The 26,025-nt window shown below is 38.2% G+C and overlaps 1 protein-coding gene across 1 annotated transcript in view; it reads left to right on the forward strand.

Annotated features, from left to right (window-relative positions):
- Window positions 1-10,471: 10,471 nt before the first annotated feature.
- Window positions 10,472-26,025, forward strand: part of dscama (Down syndrome cell adhesion molecule a) — a gene marked incomplete at both ends in the record, with an annotated part of 52,308 nt that continues 36,754 nt past the window's right edge. The window contains 3 exons of the mRNA XM_079449167.1: window positions 10,472-10,514; window positions 20,450-20,767; window positions 21,011-21,157. Of these exons, the coding sequence (XP_079305293.1) occupies window positions 10,472-10,514; window positions 20,450-20,767; window positions 21,011-21,157 (508 nt within the window). The remainder of the gene's footprint in view (window positions 10,515-20,449; window positions 20,768-21,010; window positions 21,158-26,025) is intronic.

Below are 26,025 nucleotides of genomic sequence, written 5' to 3' on the forward strand. Positions count from 1 at the left end.
AATATTCTTGTGTGTACTTGTGGTGCTCTTTATATTTCCTGTGGCAGAATGATATGGTACTGGTTTCTTCATCGACACGAATGAATGGAAAATGATTGCATTTTAAGGGGTCCACTGTCCCTTTAAAGAGTTCTCCAGGTAGCAAGGCACAGATTTTCCACATGCTGAGCTCATCGCTCAGCTCTCGTGAGCAGTTTACGTGTCTGTGCCGATCAGACAGAATGCGTCTTATAGTGGAGGGCCTGATCAAATACACTCGCTTCTGCAGCCAATGAGGGGGGAGAGCTTGTTACTGGGCAGTTATGGGTCTCTCTCTCTTTCTCTCTCTTCTTGAGGTCAATGTCATACATCAGCGTTCATAGATTCCCTGTACTAGCCGTGCGCGATTACACTGAACATCAGCAGTCTCTGCAGCTTTTAACATCAGCTAATAACATCAACTATAAGCTCACCTCAGCAACATATTACTCCAATTGGTTGAACACTTTCTGCTGACATGAATCTTTTCTGTATGTATGTGGGCAACATCAAACAATATGTTTAATGGCATTTTTGGGGGTATTTTCCTGCACCAGCAGCTTTAATTAGGTATTTATAGTTGAAAATAGCCAATCTTGTAATGATATCGTGCAGCCTAGATATTTTAATAGTTATATATGAATGGATGTTTTTATGTTTATGAGGCAAGATGTGAAAATACCACGTGGTATTTCAGGTCGGTATTCAGCTCATTTTGAGGGAAATACAACAGAAGACTCCATCACGGTCAGTGTCCCTGTATGGGTGCAGTTCTCGCGGTAAAAAGACGGGGGCGCTGCTGACAGAATAAAATCCTCCAACGTCAGACACGGTTTGTGGGGGTTCCCTTCATTTTTGTTTTACATCATTGTTATTGATATTTAATAATTGGATAAATGAATACAACATTTACATATTTTAAATAATATATCAATAGATTGATTAAATACGTACGTACAATTATAATGGGATGGTAATTAAAGTAGCATGTTAATCGTTATCGATTAAATATATACATAAATGATATATTAAACCCATATAAGGAAATACATGAATTCGATATTTGAGGAAAAAATGTATTCGGACAATAGCAATGAGAAACAATTCCCCAGTTATATTTTTAATGAAATCAAAAACCAAAATAAGAAAAATGTGTTTCACATGTAGGCTTTTCATATAAGTGTCATGCATCTTTGTCTTTATCATAAACAAAGATTGATTAAAAAAACTAAAATGTGGTTTAATTATCAAGTACACACTAATATTTTGTTTAGCTTGTCCCATAAATTTGATTTTTTATTTATTTTTTAAATATGAAAATGTATATTATGATATTTTACATGTTATCATGGGATGTTTGTCCGAAATAACTTAAATGTAATACCATATCTTTTTTGGAAAAATATTTTTCTGCATGAATGGCATTTTGTTAGGCTTTGTAAATTGTTATGTATTCTGTAGATTCAGAGCATCATTTATTGAACCTAAATTGTATTTCTCCTATATGCAACACACAAATCAAATTGTATGTATGCATTGGATAATCATCTATGTGAGAATCTAAAGACAGAATATTCCCTGTGATTATCTTCAACCCGTTGGTCAGTCTTTCTGTTGACAGTTTTGTATTTAGGTCACACTGGAGCCCTCGGGCCACAGTAAAGAACGTCCACTGTAGGAGTGATTGACACCCTTCCTGATAGTAAATGAAGTCTCCAGCTTCTCTGAGCTCCAGTCACAATAATAAACCAGAGCTGCATACTGATGCCATACCTTTATTTTTTCTAATGTAATGTTTTATGTGATAAAAATAAGTCAAATCATCTGATACAGTTGTTAAATGACACGATTTGTGTTTCAATTAGTTTTGGCTATGCTACAAATGCTTTTTATTTCCGCATAATGATCCAACACTTAATTTTATGGCCTGCTGAACCAAATTGCCTGTGATTTTGAAGGGAAATAACAAGCAACAAGAAAATACTTTTTTTTACCAAAACTGTAGCATATTTATACCTGGCCATGCATCTCACGATAGAGAAAGTGACATCACATGATGTCCATGATAATCATAATAGGTCCATATTACTATATTCAAGCACACAGCAGAGATGTTTGACTCTCTGAGCGGCAAGTGGAACATCTGCATGTACTAAACTGAGCCCTGTTCTTTCAGCTGTCTGTCATGTTGACAGGTCTTCAGTCGAAACCATGTTAACATCCCGTGGCTGTTCTCCAGCGATGGGTCCAGATGGAGGAGATGCTGGTACCTGCCCTTCCCTTTTCACTGCCAGCCCATTCACACCAGCCCCCGGTACACCTCCACTCCACACCATCTGTGCCAACCTGCCGTCTCTTTTTCAGACAGTTGCGGGTTCCGCCATGCGTGGCAGGCCTGCAGCTGTGCAGACAGCCAATTCAACATCTGTGTGTCCTGTGGGACAGATGGAGGGGGCTGTCCTGCTGATCTGATCAGCTGTAGTTGGCCTTAAGCACAATGTATATCGCCATGTATAGAGTATAACATAGCAAACTGTATGTAGATACACTATGTGGACAGAATCGTCCCGATACTTCTGTCAGCACCCATCTTTAGTCATTTCCGTGAGCACATATCTTAATGCAACAGCATTTATTTATATTCTAGAGAAGTTTGTGCTTCTAATTTTATATAACACTTGGATCAGGGTCAATGCCTCTGTGCACAAAGCTAGATTTAAAAATAAATTATTGATTCAGTTTAAGGTTGGAGAACTTTACTGGTCTGTATACATTTTTTTATAGAATAGAATAGAATGGTATAGAGCAGGGAAATAGAATAGAATAGAGTTATATAGTAGAACATAATAGACCAGGGTAATAGAATTCAGCAAGGGAATAGAGTAGAGTAGAGTAGAGTAGAGTAGAATAGAATAGAATAGAATAGAATAGAATAGAATAGAATAGAATACAAAACAAAACAAAACAAAACAAAACAATACAATACAATACAATACAATAATGTTATAGTACAGAGGAAGGTAATATAGTAGTGCTAGTGGATTGGAGTGGAGTAGAGCAAGGTAATAGAATAGAATGGAATAGTATAGATCAAGGTAATAGAACAGAATAAAGTAGGGTAGGGTAATAGTATAGAACAGAATAGAATAGACCAGGGTAATATAATTCAGCAAGGGAATAGAGTAGAGTAGAGTAGAGTAGAGTAGAGTACAGTACAGTACAGTACAATACAATACAATACAATACAATACAATACAATAGTGTTATAGTACAGAGCAAGGTAATATAGTAGTGCTAGTGGATTGGAGTGCAGTAGAGCAAGGTAATAGAATAGAATGGAATAGTATAGATCAAGGTAATAGAACAGAATAAAGTAGGGTAGGGTAATAGTATAGAACAGAATAGAATAGAGCAGGGTTATAGAATTTAGCAAGTTAATTTAATATAATATAATATACAGTAATATATTAGAATAGAATAGAATAGAGTTATAAAGTAGAACATAATAGAGCAGGGTAATAAAATTCAGCAAGGGAATAGAGTAGAGTAGAGTAGAGTAGAGTAGAGTAGAATAGAATAGAGCAGTGTTATTGTACAAGTATAGTAGCAAGGTAATAGAGTAGTACTAGTGGAGTGGAGCAGGGTAATAGAATTGAGCAAGGGAATAGAATAGGGTAATAGAATAGAACAGAGTAGAGCAGGTTTCCCTGTTTACACAGACATACAGCAAAATATATTAGTCCAATGTAGACTGGCAATTATAAAGAATTGTTACTCAAAATAATGATCTACAGTGTGATATAATAGTCACCGCACGTAGCTTGCAACCTGTCACTGGTCTACAGAGAATTGCAGAAAGTGAGAGAGTGAACAAAACTGTGAAATAGATAAATAAAAGAACTTCATACATTTTTATGACCGTAAGGTCAGCCATGTGCTTTGGTTACTAAGCAACACTGCAAGCCCCTGTCTGAGGGTTTTGTCAGAAGTTGACTCAGATGTTTTTTATGGCTGTGAGAGTAACAATCAGTCTTTGATTACTGTGCAGCATCAAACCCAACCGCAGCTGCCCGGGAGCTCAGTTCTGTACCGTCTCGCACTCAGGCATCAGTCTCCCAGAATATTGAGTAAACGTAAGCTAGCGTAAAACCTCAGTAGATACATCTGTAAAGCATCACATTCGTGTTATTGTATAGAAATATCTGACATCTTAAAAAGAAAAGATTTAGAAACGCCATAAACATTTCATAGATAAATAAATGTCTGGCCATTGTATGCGTGTCCTATGGGACATATTATATATTTATGAGTTTTGTTGACTTCGAGCACTTTTGACTTATTATCTTGTATAACCACGAGCATGTTCTTCTTTCATTCTATTGTATGCTTGGCAACCAAGCAAACTGCCTTCCAAAAAATCTTAATTGGTAACTTCATTGGAAATGATGCCACAGCTAATCTGCGTAATACATTTTCACACACTTCTATCCTGTGCCTGTTTTCATATTAAAAATGCACATTTCAGTGTTTCTGTTTGGTTTATCATCGTGTACATGAATCAGTAGTGAAACACACTAAAACCACAAAATCAGTGCTGAAGGTACTGTTTGATGATTCGATGCCTCTTTCGTTCAATGGTTCTCTCGCTCTCCTGCTTTATTGTATTGCGACTGAAGAGTCCTGCTGGGTGTGGATCGCGTTAAGAGCCAATAGCACACCAGCAGGAGGGTGGTGGACAGTGGCCAATGAGTCAGGGTGGGGTAACAGTGTCATAATGAGAGGAAGAAAAAGAGTCAGCGGCTCTACGGTCATGCATTGAGCTCTACAGTCATGCATTAAAAAAACACTACTTAAAATAGTCAAAATTACTAAAGGAATTGTATTTTTTGTATATTTAAAAACAGATTCTCTGCTGCACGCGTGTTGCTTTAAGGAATGACGTGTAAATGAAGATGCACCTGAGCTTTTAGGCCAGGATTATTCAATATATATGGTCAATACATGGATTCTCAACAGCAGGTCATTAAGACTGTTCAGCCCAATCAAGCGCTTATTCTCCTGTGTGAGAGATTGGTCATTTCATTTAGCTCCCGGTGATTCATGGGACTTTGCTTATTAAGCGGGAACTCTCCTGTAAAACGAGCTCATTCATATTATCACACGGCTGTTGCCATTAATGAAATCTGGGGGAGATCAAAGTATTTTAGACAAGTATGAGTTGTTCTCATGAGGTCAAATTACATATGTGATATATGTTCATCTCACAGGAACTTGTAACTATTTTACGAGGTGGCTGACTCCAACAAATTCGTACGGTGTGAATTGTACAACAAAGTTTGATAACTAGAAAAAGCAAGAACTGAAGCCACACCCATTAGGGCTAATGGGGCCCTAAACATAACAACACTTGTGCAAGAGCCAATTGTAAATGTACAAATGAGATTGCATTAATTTATAAGAATTTGCAGTGAGATTATGTCGGTATGTCGCATTTGATGAGGTTCTAGTTTGTGAAAGTGGGTGAAAAATATAATTCCAGTTTCAAGCAGACTAAAAAGTGTAGAGACTGCAATCTATATCTTTAAACTGTCTTTAGGATTTCTCAATTTGGCATTTTAAAACGTATTTAATATTCAATGAGCCGGTCAACAAAAAAGATTATGAAGGTATAACTAAGAAAATGTTTTTATCAGATGATTCTGTTAGATTTATTTATAAATTGTAATTTATTGTGTTTAAAGGTCCAATGAAATCATAACGAACGTTTTTTTCCTTTTATTAAAAATGAGTGAGCCTTAAAGACGTTAATAAACTTGTATTCTTTTAAGCTCTCACAAAATTTCCATTTAGGAGATATAACCGTTCAAAACTGACAGTCTGGCACATGCGCTCAAACTAATCTAGAAAATCCGTGACATCACGCTACACTTCAGCCTCTCGTCAGAGTTCATGTCCAATCAAATCAGAATCTGAAGAGTCCCGCCCCCTTCAATAGCAGAGATGCGGAAGTGGCGCCTCACTAGACATTTACAATGTCCTACACGGTGAATGACGCACTAGATGGGAGATAGGGATCCAGACAGTGTAAACATTTACATTCAAGTTTTAATTTTGCGTTAGTGTCACGCGAGCGCTTGCACGTGAGTGTGATTCTGTTCAGGGACATGAGAGCACAGAGCTGATCACATGCGCGATCACACGCGCAAATCCGCTGAGAAAACAAAACGTATCTGACTCATTTTAAGTCTACACAGTATGTTGAATGTTAAGGCTCTATGAAAGAGATCAGAGCCTTGAGTAAAGGAGAAGACAAACGCCAGTGTCACTCACCAACGTAAATAACAAGCTTCAAATGACACATCACTGGTAACACTTATCTTCCTTTTCTTTTCGGTAGACTTTTCAACACTGTGGCTATAACGCTGTTAAACGTTTCTTTGCCACGCTGTCTGACCTAGCGTCGTAAACGAAACGCTATTGGTTATTTTAAAAGGGGGCGGGGTCCCTCGATGTGTCTCGCGCTCTCTGCATTTTTCAGTGGAAATTACGACAACATAAAATAATGCTGCGCGTTCCAAGGCATTGTAGTGGGCCTTTAAGATCTCCAAACTAAATGTTTTTTTTAAACGTACCTGTATAAAAGATGTTTTACATCACTGTATGACAAGAAATAAGATTAGAGGTACATACGTCACTATTAGTTTTGCGTAATAAACGTGTTCACATGCACCACATCGCTCTCCTTCTCCTTCTGAAACCTCCAATGTCATAATTCCTTGTTTTTTTAAATGATTAAGCGCTGTGTGGTGGTTAGGGTTGACAAGCACTCTTATAATACGTTTTGTTGGTTATATATTTGTTAAAACCAGTGACAAACATAAAGGGTGACTAATAATAATAATGTATGGCAAAAACAAAAATCATGAAATATAGAGTGTTCGCAAGGATTCAGAAGGAGAGTAGTGACCTGTAATATTAAGAAATAAAATCGCTCAATTTTCAAAAATCTGTTTTTTATAATGTTATCATGTTTTTATGGTTTTACTGTGTAAGTCAGCTGTATTTCTTTAGTAATCGTGGCTTAAATCAAAACAAACCAACTGTAGATTGATTGATATTAAATAAAATGCACAATAAAAAACTCATTTTTGAACCAAATTCTTCATTTGTTCCCATGTACAATTATATTTTGAGGTATATGTTTTTGTCCAATGTATTTCTAATGACACATAAAATATTTATTCCACATCTAGAGGAAGATCTGTGTTTTCTTGGCCTCCAGTAAGAACCTGTCAATCTTTTCTAATAGCATTATAGATGAAATGAAGGAGTGTGTGAGATGGGTCCATGGAGATCTATGTGTGCTTTTGTAAGGGATTCTCCAGCCCAACAGCTGAAACATTGCTGATGCTCGAGCAGAGAAATGCTTGTTAGGGCAGAATATAGCCAGAGCTCCAGGGACTATCCAGATGCAGTGACTATTCATAACTGTAATGGGTATCAACCACGTCGACAAAAAAGCCAGTGGAAGAGATGCTGAAAACACAAATTTGTAGGAAACAGTTATTGTATTGAATATTTGGACCTGAAGAAGCGTTTCATTCTGTTCATGCTATAATGTTTAAATTATATCAAGTCAATGGACAGTTTATTCTGAAGTTAGATCAAGAAATGGGACAAAAATACATTACCATTGCTTATTCTTATGTATTCATATACCGCACAACATTTTGCAACAAAAGTCAATGTACAAAAAGCTTCTACAGGTTGAAAATTAAAAAAATAAAATAGTTTTAAACAGATGCAAACATGAGCATGAGCTCTTCTCTGTTTGATCCGGCCCCTCATGTTCTTCTGTATATCCTCTAGGTTGGAGTTCAAACCACAGGAGACGGGCGATGCCTTTCCACCTGGTGCACATGTCTCGCTCCCTGAGAAAGAACACCAAGAGTCGCCCTGATATCTGCTCTGCGATGGCAACCAACAGACTCCCCCTGGCTAAACCTGCCGCATGAACCGCCTCCCCTGCCTCTCCTGTGGGCTGTGTGGAGCATCACCGTTGTTACTGGCTACAAAAGCATTTTTTCCTTGCTTTTGATGCTTTGTGTGACATCAGCCTGAGCAGATGCTTGACACAAGCCCACGGTGCAATACAGAAGCACAGCTCCGCCACGATAAACCAGCTCATGTACGGAGGGAATGCACAGAGCACAGGTTTACAAACATAGGTGCGGGTAAAAAGAAATCGCAGAATGACATAAATGTGACGAAAATGAAAATTTGCTATGGCAGGGAATCCTGAGAAGAGAGCTCTTCAATTCAGTAAATGGTGCAGAGGTTGTGCTGGGTGTAGGGTGGGCGGCTGTGTGTCTGGGGGGGATGGGAGGGGGTAAGAAATGACTTGTGCAGCTCATGTAAAAACACAAATGATTCTTAAAACGTGGACAAAGCTTTAGTTTTATTCTGTACTTGATTTGGCATCTTATGCTGCCTGTTGAGTTCATCCTGACAGCCCACCGCAGGCACTTTCTAAGTTGCATCTTTTTTTGTGCATTTTAAATGTAGTAGGGTAAACTAGCAAGCAGATCTTGAGAAAGCGGAGCGGAGCTGAGCTGAGGGTTAGTCGTGTCCCGGTGGCTGACTAATGATGTGCTGTGGGTTTGACAGTGATGAGTGACAGCTTCTGTTATTCTGGAGCCATCACAGATCTGTGCTGAAACTGAAAATCACACGCAGAGTCTGTAAAGACAGAACAGGGCCAGTTTGTCTGCAAAGATAAAATATAAGCTAAAGAAATACTACAATAAATAGTACTAATAGTTTTACAATGCAGCTTCGTGAAAAACTCCAACTCGGAAAATCACAGAACTCTGCTGTCAGTTTAAAAAAAAATCCTCTATAACCAAAATCCCCTTCTTGTCTGTGTTAGTTTCAACTTGCCATATCAATCCACAGTCACATACGTTAAAAAAGTCAATATGCACATGCACTTTTTACACCAAACACACACAATAGATGGATTCAATACAATTATAGGCTTTATGAAGGCTCTAACTAATAATTATACAATTGTACAAAATAGTATAATTAAATATTATAAACAGAATTTATATATCAATATACACTAACATATAACATTTTACTGATAACAATTTATACATATTACATTTGATATTACGTGTCAAATAATGAAATACAACTATTTTGTTGTCTTTATTTGTATTAACAATTAAAAAGGCAGTTTTTCCAAAATATTGCAGGAACAACTCGTTGATTCTATTAACTATCGGTCTGTGTATATGGCCAGTCAAATCTAATTAAACGTTAATGTTTTTCCTAAAACGCAATGAGTCCGCCCAACGCCTCGCTGCTCAAGAGGCAAATGCTCTGATTTGTCAAGGTCAATTTATGAAGGCAGCGTAAGGGATGGAAAATAACTCACACCCCCTCAGGGGTCCTGAATCCTAACAGAAGCACATTAAATGACATAAATTCATGTCTTCCAATTAAGATCATTTAGAAGAAGCTGTCTCACACAACTGTGATCTTTCCGTTAGTGTTTTCTCAGTTTTACACTGACAACAAACATGAGGCAAGCAATTCAATTGAAGTAAAAGTCCTTAAACCTGTGATCATGTGATTATTTCTTGGTGTGTTTGGACCCTCTCTTTAAGAGCAGTAGCCCTGCACCTTTAAGGCTACGGAGGAGAGAGACAGAGGATGAAGAGAGAGAGAGAGAGAGAGAGAGAGAGAGAGAGAGAGAGAGAGAGAGAGAGAGAGAGAGAGAGAGGCTGTTGTGTTGTGTGATGCTGTGGTGCTGATGCTGAGCTCTGGAGTCATCAGTGCAGCAGGGGAAGATGCTTGCTGCTGACTGCTGGACGGTGCGAGGCGGTGAAGAGGGATTTTGCTCTGAGTACAGCTAACAGCCATCATCTCTATTCATTTAAGAGCTGGAATTTCAGGGCCTTTTCTTTTCTTTCTTTTTCGTTCTTTTTTCTTTCTTTTTCTGTAAGGTTTCTGATATGATTTTCACCCGTTACTAATTCGACTGGATTTACTTTCCGCGTTATATTCCAACGCAGAGAGTTAATTGGTCTTTTTCGTTGTATGAGGCTACACCTGTGCGCAGTGCTCTCAGTAAGCACGCGCTCTGACTCAGCATCGCACCTGCCTGCCTCGCACCATCTCGCGCCACAGCTGGAACTCGGCTCGGCTTTTAACGGAGACGATTTGCCGGGAGCGCACACCTCAGCCACGCGTGCGAGCGAGCGACAGTGCGTGCGTGCGTGCGTGTGCTCGAGGAACAGAGATAGAGCTCCGGTTCATATGCATCTCTTCTAGTGGAACTACTAATTAATGACAATTGAAATATATTTACGCAAGGAACTGTTCGGAGGAAAAGTGCGCAGCGGTCAAAGAAAAACCTTAGTTTGGAGATAGAAAGGTCCGGGGCATGTGGATATTGGCCATCATCTTTTTCCAGTGCATTTTGAATGGTAAGCGGTCTGGATTTTATTTTGCACGTGAAATAATTATATTTACAATGAATTAAGTATGAATTCAGTCATGTTGTGGTGTTTAGAATATGTGATGCGCCCTGGTCCATTTTAGCGCAGCTCGAGTTCGTTTATCAGCAGGTTAATTGTATTAAACTCACACCATTTCACAGCACCATTATTTTTTGCATTTTAAGGCTACAGTTTACAAAATCAAATACCGTTTTGCCAGACATAGCATGCATGTTATTTTGTTTGAAAGGTACAGATTAATTTGCAAAAGTAAATCTCAACAATTGAATCTTTAATGAGCATTAAATTGTCTGTTTGTGAATAACCTAAACCAGATGTCATTGTACTACGTTTAATAGTTGTAAATCCATAACATGCATGCATGCACATGCAAATCTCATCAAATGCATCATGATTACATCCTGATGTAAAACTGACATATTTTCTTTCAGTTGTTTTTTCTTTTTTCATGACCATGGATATTTTAGAATAACCTTAAAATGTGCTCAAATTCATCAGAAAGAATATTTGATACGTACAAGAAACAAATTCAGGAGCAGAATTTATAAAGTGGTAAAGCTGGTTTAGTGATTAAAAGTAAACATTTTCTATGAAATTCCTCTGTAAAAAACAACTAAATTTGTTTTATTGTGGCATCCTGCCTTAGCCGCCATGTTTCAAGAGGAGGCACTGAGGCATTGAATGAAAAAAACAATTCCCAGTCAATCAATTGCCACTTTATTTGAGCCCTTAACCCTTCTTTCAAACATTTGTTCAAATGTTAGTATTATAATTTTTATCTGTGTTTTCCAAACCCCGTGACCTCTAAAATTCTCCTGCAAATGCTCGACAGGAGGCGAATGTGTTGATGGTTTTAAAATGGAGAGACAGTGAGTGGGTGCTGGTTGCTGGGCTAAATCAGGATGGGTGTGTTTATGGTGGAAGAGAGAGAGAGGTATTGGGGGGTGCAAGCATGCAGGAAAATGGGGGCATTTAGATGGTTTAACAGTGTAACACTCTGGGGCGTTTATAGCTAACATGGGTCGTTCCACACTGACCGGTGATAACAGTGAATGAAAATAACCAAGAGATGCATTTTGAGAAAAGATAAAAAATAAAAGGACACAGCGATGCTTAAGCACAAAGGGTGTCGAAGAGCACTGGTTTACAGTTGAGACAAACCACGACGAACACAACGTTTTCCTCTGTTTTTTACAGAGGCAGATCAGTCAACCACAGGCAGTTTTTGCAAGATAATTGTCAAATTCAATCTTTTCAATCATGTTTTCACAACCTTTGCCGGAATTCTGATGGGCTGTGACGAAGCCTAAATGGATACAATTATTTAACCTCAATTAATGGTATATCAATAAAATTGATTATCATTTCACAGGGATTTTTGTTGCGGAATTGAGTGCCTGCTGAACCGGGTGTAAATGAGCATTCCTAAAATGCATTTTTAGAGTTTCTGCTTGATCGATATGTTTCAATTTGTTGCGATGTGTTTGCTGTAGTATATATAGGTCTGTCAGATGATACATTGATCAGTTTTTTGATGCAGTGCTGTTTCTTTTAGCGCAGTGTGCTCTCTCTCTCTCTCTCTCTCTCTCTCTCTCTCTCTCTCCGGGCAGTGTAGCATGTATCTTGCGGGTGTGTGTGGGGGAGAGAGAGAAAAAGAAGCCATACAAAATGAGGCTTTCATGATTTGGTTAAGCTCACAGCCCAGTTCTTCACTGGTCTCTATGGAAACCCCTGATATGTATGTTGGTGCAATGGCCTTGGAGCTTCCTGCGCAGGTGACCCCGGAAGTGTTCCGTAATGGCTGCCAGATGTACGGAGGAAAACATTGGTTGCTTGTTTACGAAGCCGTATGGGAGTGTTAAGGATAAATTAATTCCCAAGCCGCTCGAACATCCCTGTTGGGATTTCATTTTCATCCTTGTTTTTTCCTAGACTGTCTTTTTGAAAGTTGGACAGTTGTTCTTGTCACAGATTAACAATTAAAATGAAAACAATTAAAAGAGTAGTGCATCGAAAAAAATGAAAATTTCTCATGTTGTTCCAAACCTTTACAGTAATGTCTTACTTTCTTCTGTGGAACATAAAAGGAGGAACTTGTTGCCTATATTTTGTTTTTTTCCACTTTTTTTCCAGAAATGAGGCTTTTAAGTATCAAAAAGGGATGCAAATAGCCAAAAACAATCAAAGTGACCCTATAATATTATTTTTGATCTAAATCTCTTTGAGAGTGGATTATCGAGTCAGTGACTTTAATTTTGTGATCAGATGATTGAAATTAAATGACAGTAAAAAGATCAGACAAAAAAAGCAATTTATTCATTTTAATAAAAATATCTATTTTCGTGTTCTTCGACATTTTTAGCAATGCACTGAAGAAAGAGAGTAATAAGAGCGATACGATGGTCATTTTCGGTGAACTATTGCTTTAATAATAATCATTCATAATATTAATCCCAAAACAAACATTTTGACGATTCGCTCGGCTCCTTGCTATTAAACAACGAATGTTTTTGCATGTAAAATCCCACTGAGTTGTTTTCAAAGGCTCTTGTGTTTTTGAAGAGCACTTGAGAGCGTGTGCATATTAACACACAAATGTAATTGGAACAGAACAGAACGGCACACAGACGCAGCAGAAAGTGGGAGTGCTGTTGTTTTTGTAAACTGATGCTAGGGGCCAGTTCTGACACACACTCAGATGGACACGAATAAACAGCACAGGGTAGAGCAGAGTGCCCAATCGGCTGTTGCTTTCACCGAAACAGGTTAAGAGAGCTTTTAGTTGAGTCCAGATCAAACAGAGAAAAGCGTGTGGGCACATCCATTTGTTTTTCCTCAACTATACACCAGTGTTTGAACACACACTGCTGGTATAGAAAATCAAAGCTATAGTGTTTGCGAAAATGAAATTAAAACATCGTTTTCTTGTGAATATACATAAACACGTATTTAAAGTAGTCTGCAGTCCTCAAAATACTTGCTCGAAGAAACATTTAGCAATAAAAGAGTTGCTGGTCAATGTTAACGGTCATAAACTTTGGTCATGAAAGCTTAGTTGAGAATAAAAAGCTGCTAACATGGGCATAATATCTTGTGTTTTAACGCAAGCAAACATTTTAAGACGGTTTCATCGGCCCTGCGCCTGGCTCAAAGTTAACTTCCGGTCCGTGTTTGTTTATTGGTCTGGCTATAATATGACATTTTTTAAATTAATTTATATGAATGTTTCATTTTATATTAATCGTATTAAATTTAATAAGTTATAGATTATTTTCGGAGGTCTACTGGAAGTAACGTTTGGGCCACATAAGGTTTGTTAATGTTGTTGCGGTTGAAACCATTTAAAGTTTTGTTTTCAGGTAAAAATGTTCAAGTGTGAAACCATACGTACATTTGTTTTTCCTTGCATGTTCTAGATTTTCATTTAGACATCATTAATGTTATTAAGGCTTTTTCTTATTTGGAGACCATTGGCCGGTCTCCAAAATGTACTGTACCAAACGTGACCCTCAAACATGCAGATTTACATCCCCAAATGAAAAATGTCTACGCTATGTATTTTTTTCTGACAAGACTTAAATATTTTCTACAGAACAGACAATAATGACTTCAAACTACCCCATAAAACAACCCTATCAGAATAATTCACTTTTATTTACAATTTTGGTTCCACGTTGTTGCGAGTAAACAACACCATGGTACACAATACCATGTGCAGATGCCTGTATAGTGACAAAGATTTACACGGATTCATTACAGTAAAATAAGTAATATAGTGGCACTTTAAAAGACACAATATGTAGGGTCAAACCCTGCATTGATAGCACAAAACACACACACACTACATTCTCCAGCCAATCAGTGATTCTTCGAGTCGTTTGGCATAATGACATCTTGATGATCAGCTTTGCTAGCTGTGTAATGAGAGCTAATGCTGATCAGCGTTCATATGTTTCATCCGTATACAGCTTACTGTCGTACAGCAGGAAATATGCCTGACAGACGGCCCTGTGCTTACAGCCATAATGTGTATTTATCTCCTGATTTGATGACTTGGCAGGAAAGCACCTTGTGTTTCTCCTGATTAGACTGTTCAATCTCATTTTTTCAGCAAAGAAGCTTGATGACTTGAGCATGAAATGCTTCGTTGCTCATTCAGTGTGACGATAATGAATGATGGACAGCATGAGTTTTCTTCTGAGAAATGACCGATTGAGAGTTTTGGTTTGTACTGTGGTGACAAAGCAGTACTGTAGATGAGAGGATTTGTTGTTACAAAGAGTTTTCCGAGTGAACACACAAACTGGATGGATGGCTTTTTAAAGCTACAAGCATACAGTATAAAATGCAATGTCAGCTTTCTGCCCAGGTTACCACCAGTTTCTTGATTTGTGCACTTTACTGTTGTTAAAACAGATGCTATCATCAAGATGTATTACCGTTTGCAATGATATTTCTGAGAAAGAGTTCAGTTCTCTACATTGGGATTAATGACATGGTGGCCAAAAAGGGACAGTTCACACAGACCCATTTTTCATAATTCATTCACCCTCATGTCATTCCAAACGTGTTTTGCGTTCTTTTGTTGAACGAAGATATTTTGAAGAACGTTGTTAACCAATCAAGATTGACTTTGATTGTACGGACACAAAACCACTGAGACATTTCTCAAAATACCTTCTTTTGTGTTCCACATAACAGACACGAGGGTCAATAAATGCAGACAGAATTTATATTTTTGGGAGTTTTTAATGAAAGGGTTTGTAGATGTCACCCTAAAGTCAATACAGAAGTGGAACATGTTTATAAAAAAAGTGATAAAAACTATTTACCCCCTTGTTTAAGACCAGTAGGCCTGTACCAGACAAGGTACATTTTTATTAAAGTATTTTTTTATTATTATAAAATGGTTAAAAAATCATGTGTTAATTGAAACAAAAATACATATCTTGAGATTTTTATATCTTACATTGTTTATTCTATTCTAATATAATACAGTATAAATACAATACAATACAATAAAATATACACTATTTAAAAAAGGTGCTATAAATAGGTTCTTCTAGAAAAAAAACTTTTCTGGTTCCCTAAACAACCATTCAGTCAAAGGCTCTTAAAATAACCTTTATTCACAACAAAGGACCTTTTATGAAACAGAAAACGGAACCGTACAGAAAATAATGGTTCTTATATGGGATTAATAAAGACCTTTATTTTGAATAGTGAAAAGCAAGTATACAACTAAACCCATTCTCACCATCTCTGCAAAACAGGCTTTATTTAGTTTTACATGCATAAGTGTGAGTAAACAGTGATCCACTTAATGTGCAAACTGCAGCAAATTGGATAGAATTTCAACACGCAAAAATGTGTACATTTACAGATCCGTGCAATTAAGGCTACTCGCGCCTCGGGCCCGTTCTGTTTCTCTTCCGTTCTCTATCGGCCCGTCCCCAGAAGTGATTATGCTAATTGCTGTTTGATCAGATGATTAAATTATAATTCGATTAATCCTGAGCACTAAATGCTCTGAATACATTTACATCTGCTTGGCTGCGTCGGTGCGCAACGCGCGTGCGTTCTTTGCTATTCAGCCCGAGAGAAGATGACCTGGGACTCGCACCCAAATATTAGCACACAGCACGTTTAAAAAAAAGACACATTTGGATAGTGTAAGCAATCTGACTGACAACACAGAAAAAGAAAATAGGTTCTCAGCCTCGTGGGTGTGATTCTGTAGCTAAATCTATATTCTGCCATTGGTTGGGAAAACAAATCCCCCTCCAAAATCACAGCAATGGTTCAATGTTGACAGCACCACCACGTAGCCACAAGGTTTATACCTTTCCTAGAAATCATCCCTAAAATGTGGGATACAAAAGAGTAAATTAACATAAACTAAACATATTTCCTTTGTTTTTCAACTAAATTAAATATATGGCCTACAGTGCAGGCAACATAGGGAGTAACAGAATTGTTGTATTACATGTGCATCAGCACAAGAGGAAGAAACATTCGTTTAATGCCGCTCGCCTTCCATCATCATCCGAGTCAGCGGTGCTTTAGATACAGACATCAGCGGCGTCGGCTCTCGTAATTGATGTAGATCCACGGAGGCCGTTTGATCTCTTTCGCACCACCGGGGAGCTCTAAACGAACGTTTGCTCTGACATTATTCAGATGATATTCAAATCATCTCACTTAAGAGATGAAAAAAAAACAAGAAACTCCGCTTTTCCAGTGGGACGCTCGCTGCTCCCTCTTTCACCCTTCTCGGCATCTGGGGATATCTTGGGCTTTACATATTGGCAGAGAGAGCGGTGGTCCATTAGCCCAGACACGCTGTGCTGTGCTTAATATTCATGAGAGCAAATTGCGAGCTGGTTAAATTGCGGTGCTCGGTACAGCTCCCCGACGCCGGGTTCGGAGTAGCCCCGGGGCAGGATTTTTACTCTTTTGGCCACTGTTCTGGGCTCCCCCGGCACTCGCTGGCTTTCCGCACGCCGTTACTTTAATTACCTTGAGCCTGTGACGTCCTGTCAAGGTCCTGCAACCCACGGAGTGCTGAGGCCGGGGGGAATCTCTCGGCCTATCTGCAACACAAACAGTCGGCCTGCAGCCAATAGAGTGACCCATCCACCCACAACAGGGTCAGGATTTCATCCTCAGAGACGGTGCTTGTTTTACTGGTGCACTGTTTGACATGATTCTAACAAGCATTTGTTTGTTTTTTATATTTTACGCAAGCAATTTATCACAGACAATTTCAAAGCAGATTTGATTTATTTAATAGTGTTTTAAAGTGATAGTTCACCCAAAAATGACAATTCTTCATTTAAAACCTGAATTACTTTATTTCTTGGCAGAACACAAACGAAGATATTTTTGAGAATGTTGGTAAATGAAAAAAGGCGGGCACCCATACATTTCTATTGTATGGACACAAAACCAATGCAAGTCAATGGGTACCGCTGTTGTTCAGTCATCGACATTCTTCAAAATACCCTCTTTTGTGTTATGCGATAAAAGAAAGCAATATAGATTTGAAATGACAAGAGGGTGACAATATTTAAAAACACATTTTCTGACTTGAAAAGGACAAATCCAGCTTATTTCAAACACAACAAATACCATAGTTGCACAATTCTTTTGGGCAGAGTACGGTTGGAAGAAAATTGTTTTATTTTTATGAATTATTCACATACTAAAAATGTGCCGTGGCATTCGATTTTAAGTATATTTTACATTTCACCATGAACATTTTTAAACCATCCAAACAATTGATTTTGATGTTTTCCAGTTTTTAAAGGGACAGGCACAGCATATTTCATAAACCTAAATATAACAGTGTGACAGTATTACATTTTATTTTGTGCCTGTTATCACGGGAATACCATGCTTTTATGTTTTTAGAAAGGTACAAGAGCATGTGAAGACTAAGGTCGCTGTCCTTCCAAAACCTTGGATGACCAAATTCACAGTTTTTCAGGAATGAAAAAAATACTGTTCTTTTTATATGATTAAATACTATGTGTTTTTTTATTAAATATTTACAAAACCTAGTGACAAACATAAAGAGTGAGTAATAATAATGATTTATGTCCAATTGTTTTTAAATCACTTAAAATGTGGAGTCAAGGTTTTAGAAAGACAGCTGCGATATGGGAATCAAGTATCTCGCCATCTCCTATAATTCCACAACTACTGAACAGTACGTCTACATAGACAATGTTGTCATGCTTTAATGTGACACCCCAGGCCTGGTCCTTTTCCAGATCTTTAAGGGTTAATTCCAGGGCTGTCCGTGCAGTTTGCCGGGTAAATATTGATTACATGTTACTTAAATAAATCGCCTGGCCAGTTTTGAAAAGGGTCTTGTGATGGCTGGTTACACACTATCAGTGGACAAATGCTAATGTGTTTTCAAAAGACAATGACGTATTTCTGCTCGCTCTAAATGTACCTGTCATTATGCCTGAATGCACCTCATTACAGACGTAAAATCAGACCTGTTACAGTATTAGCAACCTAATGTTTTTAAATAACAATAACTTTTAATTGATTCAAAAATGCAGTGGTGTTATAGTATAAATGAAAAAACTAAGACAGTTTGGCCAAAGTCATGACTTGACAATATGGGCATTCAATGGCCAGCAATGAGGGTTAAATCTAGATGAGCAATGCCCAACATGATGATAATAAAATAATAAGTATATGTACAAGTGAATGTGAAATTTTCCTATTTACGGTTTCTATTTTTTACAATTATTAACTTAAAATTGGCTCATCATTTGATCCGGCCAAGCAGACACCATTTAATGGCTCATTCCTTTAATCCCATAATGTGGCAAAGTTTAATTATTTTTATCGACCTGGGCTGCATTACCCAAAAGCATCGTATCCTTAAGTTGATCTTAGAACCTTTGTCACCAATGGAGCTACGGTCAACGTAGACTTACGATGCTTTTGGGAAACGCAGCCCTGGATGATAAATAGGTCTGTCATGACTTAAGTTATATGTCAATATTAATATTTCCAGAATTTAGAAGATAGAGATATAAAAAAGATATTCAGCCAAATTGGTGGTGAGATTTTTAAAAGGAATACATGCTCCTACCCGACCACCCTGCCCCCTAGATCAGCTTGACTTTAAGATGGTCTTTGCCCTTCTGTTGTCACATGCTCACCCCATAAATATCTCCCTGAGTCGAGCACAGACAGGAGCACAGAGGAACGGCGTGTTAGAGCCTCTCGCTGTGAGAATTTACAACAATCACCTCTGAAAGGCAAAAGGGAAGTGACAAAGAAAGCATTCTGTCTGTTATTTAGAGATAAGAATCACAGTTCATCAAGCGCCATATTCTGCTTTATGAGAAATGCAGATTCATTAAAAATGTATTCGTTTTTTATTTGAAGAGAGTTGCCTATTTTTATCATTTAGAAAACTAGAGTGGGATGATTTTTTGGCGTTGGTTTTGGAATCTGAATTTGAAAGAGACTGGTGGATGCTGAATAGGCAGATTTTTTTAGCTAAGCCAGACCACCGAAATTCTGAATTTTAGCCAACTGAGGTTAAATCTATGCAGGGAAATGAATTAAAGCTCGTGTCTATGATACCAAACCAGATATCTGGATAACAGATGCTGTGTTCTGAGAAAGGTCCTTTAGTTTTACAATAAATGACCTCACATTTCTATAAATATGTTATGATATAACGTTATACAATAGTGAAACCATAAAAACGAAACAAATATCGGTATGTAAAATACTTTCTGGTAATGCTATCGTTTGTGGCAATGTACGCAATGTTTGTTAAAACGAGTTGAGTATTGACATAAAATCTTTTAATATTTAATGGATCTTCTTAAGATCTAGAGCTCTTTTGATCCTTTTTCTGACGCTTAGCTCTGAATCAATAGTTGAGAATAATACACGCGCACACACACAATAAAGTATTCTTTAACAAAAATAAGGTGTAGATTATAAATGCTTCAATGGAAATGCAGAATGAATCCTATCTGGAGTTTAGCATGCCTCCATAAAAACGCTCAAATGTATCACCCTTCAGTGATATCCCAAAAATCCTGAAATTCACCTGTAGTCATCCATGGCTTTTCCCATCATGCATTGCTTTCTTGGTCTCTACCTCCATGTGCAAAGTTGTGCCAATGGATCTATATTTTGCATTGTTGGTGAATGAACTGCCCGGATAATACAGTTTTGTACAGTTGTGCCTCATACAATGGTAGTTTTTCTATGACCCACATTTTCTGTGTTTCATGTCAATTTTCATGTAAAAGACAAGTTAAAGATTTGGTCAGAAAGTTTCTGCTGACAAGTTGTTTCATGCAAACAGCAGATATTCTGGACACTAACCTCTCTTCATCTCTCGTCTCCTGCAGTTCTCAGTGAAGATCTACATTCCAGCTTGTATTTTGTCAATGCATCTCTGCAAGAGGTAGTGTTCGCCAGCACCCTGGGAACTCATGTTCCCTGTCCTGCTGCAGCGGTGCCGCCCGCTACCCTGCGCTGGTATCTGGCCACCGGCGAGGAGTGCTACAACGTCCCAGGGATCCGCCACGTCCACCCCAACGGCACTCTCCAGATCTTCCACTTTCCTCCGTCAAGCTTTAGCAAAGTGATTCACGACAACACTTACTATTGCACAGCGGAAAATCTTTCAGGGAAAATTAGAAGCCAAGATGTTCATATTAAGGCCGGTGAGTGATTTTCAAAGATTTTGAAGATATTATTTAAGTTTGTAGCAAGAATTAAAAGAAATGCATGGCCGTGCAGATTTTTGGTTAGCAGGGTTAAGAACTATTTCAAATTTTATTTTCCATAATGATATATACATAATGTTAATGATCATACTGTATGGTCCAGTTTTATAAGAAATGTTAAATTAAGTTTCAGGTGCCTGAAACAAAAGGTTACCTCAAAGTTTTAAATCTTCCCTGTAGTCTTACGAGAGCCCTATACGGTCCGCGTGGCGGACCAGACTGCGATGAGAGGCGGTGTATCGGTCTTCAAGTGCATTATTCCTCCCTCACTGGAGAACTACATCACTGTTGTGTCATGGGAAAGAGACACGGTACCGCTCGTCTCAGGTAGGACACTGGTTGTTTCTTTGCCATGTGCTTTAAAGGACGCAATGCTAGTTTGCTTAGAAGAGATAGTTCAACCAAAAATGAAAACATGACTTTCTTTCCAATGTGGATAAGAAATTATGACTTTGTTGCTGTTTTCCTTCGAATAAAAGTGAATGGAGACTGGGGCTGTCAACCCCAGTCCCTATCCACTTTCATTGACATCATAAAAGTGTCAAGAAAACTTCATTTAAGTATTGTTGTGAACTTTCTCTGTTATATAAATGTTATGATTCAGTTGAACATCATGATATTGTGCTATAATAAAACGTATCGTTTACACAGACCCCTGAGGGTTTGGAACGAATTTCAATGCAGATTCTCTCATTTTTAGTTTGGCATCAATTTAACAATCCCAAATCTGTTCCTAAAAACACATCCACACATCTTTTAATCATTCCTTGTCCTGTCAGTGACAATGTGAGATTTATTAGTCTCTAACTTGGCATGCTGTCACAGTGGCACTTCTATAAAAAAGGACTGTCTAATCCTGAAGAAACGGCCAGTGACAACAATGTGACCGAACCGTACTACACTGACCCATTTCCCTTACAACGGCAGCCAGCGAAAAATCTGTATCAGCTAAATGGAACACTCGACTACACAACTGTTTCCTCCCCTCAGGGCTGACGGCTCTTTTATGGGGCATTTAGCAAATTCAATAAAGAATCAAAGATCGTTTAGACTGGGGTGTTTTATGCGTTACATTTTTCTGTACAGGAAAAGATACAGATGAGATATATGCATATTTCATTCTGCTTTAGGGAGTAATGTGGCAAATGATCGCTCAGAGCTGACGGAGAAGACTGTATTCTATAGCAATATCCTAAATCACAGTCTTTACAATTCTTCAGACATCTCGTATGTAATGCTCAATCTCGACGCGTGTGCACATTTTATTCGCGTGTCAATGTCGGAGCTCATTTTTATCAGAGATGGGTATGTCGAGTCAGAGAAATGAGAATGTGTGAAGGCAATGAATCTGACAGATGTCTGTCATTTAATAGGGGATGTCACAAAACATTAGTTTGCGGGTTCTCTGCGCCTCTTTTCTGTGTTCAATATTTCATGGAGTAGGCAATATTTCTTCAAACAAACACAGTTTAAACACAGTTCACTGCATGTGGAACACTTTTACCTTTCAACACAGACTGTCAAAGACATTTTCGAGGAATCTGTGCGTGTGTTGCATGATGGCCACTCTAAAATGTTCGGAGATCTATTCTTCTTGATGATATCTTATGAATAAAGAAGCTTTCAAAGCGATCTCACATAAAGCAGAGTGAAGCTATTCTTCTTTTTCATGCCACATGTGTGTGTGTATATATATATATATATATATATAACGTAGTGGTCTGCTGTGGTGTAAAGACTAAATCACATTCAGTATTGTTTGGTATCGCAATGTTTTTTTTTAGTCGCAAAGGGATTCTGAGAGGATCCGGTTGCAGGCGGCTGTGCTACACTGCGATAAACCACAGAACAAACCGCTACAGGCACTTTGGAGAGTCCTTAGCATTCCACTCACACCCCTCTTGCTGAGATCTCTGGCCAGAATAACCACTAAAGAGAGAGACAGTCAGACAGACACTATCTGTTTCATTCCCCCTCCTTTTTTGGTTCCGTTCTGCTCATTTTACGCAGTTCCGTCTCTCTGAATAAATGCATTTTGGTGCGAATTTGGAGCATCACGTGATCTGAACGATCACGAGAAAGGTGGCATTGTATGTTCATGCAGTAAAATAAAAAGAAATATATGATCAGACATACTTGAATTGATGGAGATTTATGAGAATTCGTAACTATTTTTCGAGGTGGCTGTATGAATTTGTACGATTTATTTTGTACGATTTAAGAAGAATCTGCTTTTGCGCCAGCACAGTTAGGTTTAGAGATGAGGTTTCATTATTTCCTTTTTCTAGCAATCATGTATTATTTTACAATTCACGTTGTTTGAAATTATAGGAATTAACAGCCTCGTAAAAAATGTAACAAATTCATGAGAAATTCGTCTTCATATAGTTTGGCTACGGAGCGAGCAAATCCCACCTCAGGGCTGGTGTGTCAACTGAAGCTGGTGCCACGCCGGAGAATTTTCATGTTTTCCAGTCTGTGTTGTTGACATTTTGCAACCCATTGAGCAGCAAGCTGACCGTTCTGTGAAAATCACAAATCACGACGAGAACGAATGTTTAACCCAGCGCCTATTTAATGGGGTGAATCTAACAAGGCCCAGCAGTAACGGATTCATTAGCGCTAATCAGCTCATAAACTCTCTCAATATTAAAAGAGCCTTCATCCAGATCTTAGCACAAATTCTTGAATTCTAACAAACGTGTAACTTGAAAGAGAACCTTACATAGGATTCAAAGTGACTGCAGCGCAAAGCTTTTTATCAGTCCCCACTGCGGATTTTCTTCTTTCTGGGTGAGGCCGGGCTCTCTCCTCCGCGTGCTTTCATGACAGGCACGATTGGGGGTTCTAGTTCTCGGTTTTCCCTGTGATTGGTTGAAGCATTGTTATCCACAGGAAAATGGGTCAGCATGCCCGCAGAGGACAGCATGTGTAAACAGGCAATCCAGAGAGGGACCGGTGGCGAGCGATGCTCTTTCCATCCAAACTCTTTAAAACCCCTTTCCGTTCATCAGTGCGCACGGAACGGAATTCCCAGAATTCCCAGTGCTCTCTGATTCCCTGTGTCTATTCCACTCAGACGAGAGAGGCTTAGCTAGATGAATAAAAAGGATATTCTGAAAAGGGGAAGAAAATCAATACCGTGTGCATTAATCATTCTGAGAGTGCCAGAGAGAATTCTGGGTACACAGAGGAAAAGACACATGTGTGCTTTGATATAGAAAAGGTTCTCAAAGGCTCTCAAATCTCTCGGCTATTAAATTAGGGTGATGGGCATAATTTATTGTTTTCTTGAAAATTACATAAATGTTGTCTGTTGTAATATTTCTCTATGAAATAGAGCATGCTGGGTAGAAAAACACTGCATTTTAAAAGAATATAAAAAAAATCTTCTTGTATTTAACATTGATTTTTAGACATTTTTAAATGGGTTTCACATAAACGGTTTCATGGGCCATGTATGCCCGCGCCTGGCCTGAAGTTAACCTTCGGTCTTTATTTGGTAAAAATATATTGTAATAATTTATTTAATTGAATTTATATTCATATGAAATTATATTTTATTATTAATCATATGAAATTAAATTAAAACTACTCAACAGTTATAGATTCTTTGCTGGGGCCATTTGGGCCACATAATGTTTGTTTATGTTGTTGCCGCCGAAACCGTCTATATTGCATTTTTTATTTTTAACTTTATTTCTATAATCTATCCATCCTCTGGCCTACTGAGAACAGATCAACTCCAGACTGGATCGCATCCAACTCATCAAACGCACCCCCGTCACAGATTAACAATACACGCAAACCAAAAGCTAATTAAAGCAATTTATCCCTAAATATAAGCACTACCCACTCAAAAAATATTTCCCCAACGGTTTACGATCATAATCACGAGGTAACTACTGGTTGACCTTTGACTTCGAATTCTATATCCCGCGATCTGGAATTAGCTTCTTCATAGCGACGGCTAATCAAGGTTGAGAAGCGCGTCCACAAGCCCTTATCGACGACGGGCAGCTGCCGCAGAGCATTTGAATGCTGCTTCATTCATTGTGTTTGTGACCACAGCCTCTGAGCGCACAGCTTCTCTGCTATTGTTTACAAAGAGAAAAGGGGAAAAAACCTGGCAGGAGCTTTCACGATAATCTCTGGAAAAGGGGATGGTGTTGCGATGCAAGGAACAGTAAAACACTGAAGGTTGTGTGCGTGACAACATCGTACTGTTCGAAGCAAACAACCACATCTACACTGATTTTATGATTTTTTTTACACAGTTAATAAATTGGATGTGAATTCATTCACTACATGGAAAATGTGTTTTACGTACCCAACGCCATTTGGCAAAAATTTAAAAATATTTTTGGGGCAATTTTAATGTAGTCAATACTGAAGAGAGTTACAATGCAAAATTGTAAAAACAAGTACCGGAAAATTGCAAACAGCACAAGATATAATCGCATTTTCAAAACTTCCTCGTTCCACAATGAATAGAAAAGCTGTTGCTGGGGTTGTCAGCTGACAGCAACGCAGGTAAATGATTGGTTGAACAGTGCATGTGCCTCCTATCGGTAGCCAATAAAATCTTGTGCGTTTTTTTTTGTAAACTGCCTGGAGAAATTCAACAAAATAAGTGAGGGGGGCTTTGCGTTTCATCTAATTGAGAGCTTCATATTATCTGTGTGGAGAAGATAAACCCTGTTCTCTTAACAGTTATTGCTCACTCTGTTTGTAAGTCTGTTTCATCCTTTCTTGTGCGCTCTGTGGTTTCAGGCCTGCTATCTCTCTCTGCCTCTGCCAGTAAAGCTTTGCCGCTAGTGCGCAAACATGCAAACTCCAAAATGGAGGCCACATCATGTGACTATGAGCAGCCATCTTCTGAGTGGCTCCACTGTTAACTTTGACTCTTCATTTACTCATCGACAGAGTCTGGGGAAAGGAAAAAATAGGGTTCATGTTCTTTTATTTTTTACATTTGACCAGATATGTGTACATTATCTATACTGCCTTATGTCCTATAGTCTGACATAGCAGAAATGTAGAAAACAAACTATTAATGTTTTATATTGTTATTATTTATATATATTTTATATATATTAGCAAAGGGAAATTTCATGTTCATTGTTATTTTTTTTCAAATTCTGGACACCCACACGTATTTGTCAACTACACAAATTATGATTACAGATGAAAAG

This window comes from Barbatula barbatula (assembly GCF_947034865.1).
Source record: "Barbatula barbatula genome assembly, chromosome: 24".
In the NCBI taxonomy this organism is placed as follows: Eukaryota; Metazoa; Chordata; class Actinopteri; order Cypriniformes; family Nemacheilidae; genus Barbatula; species Barbatula barbatula.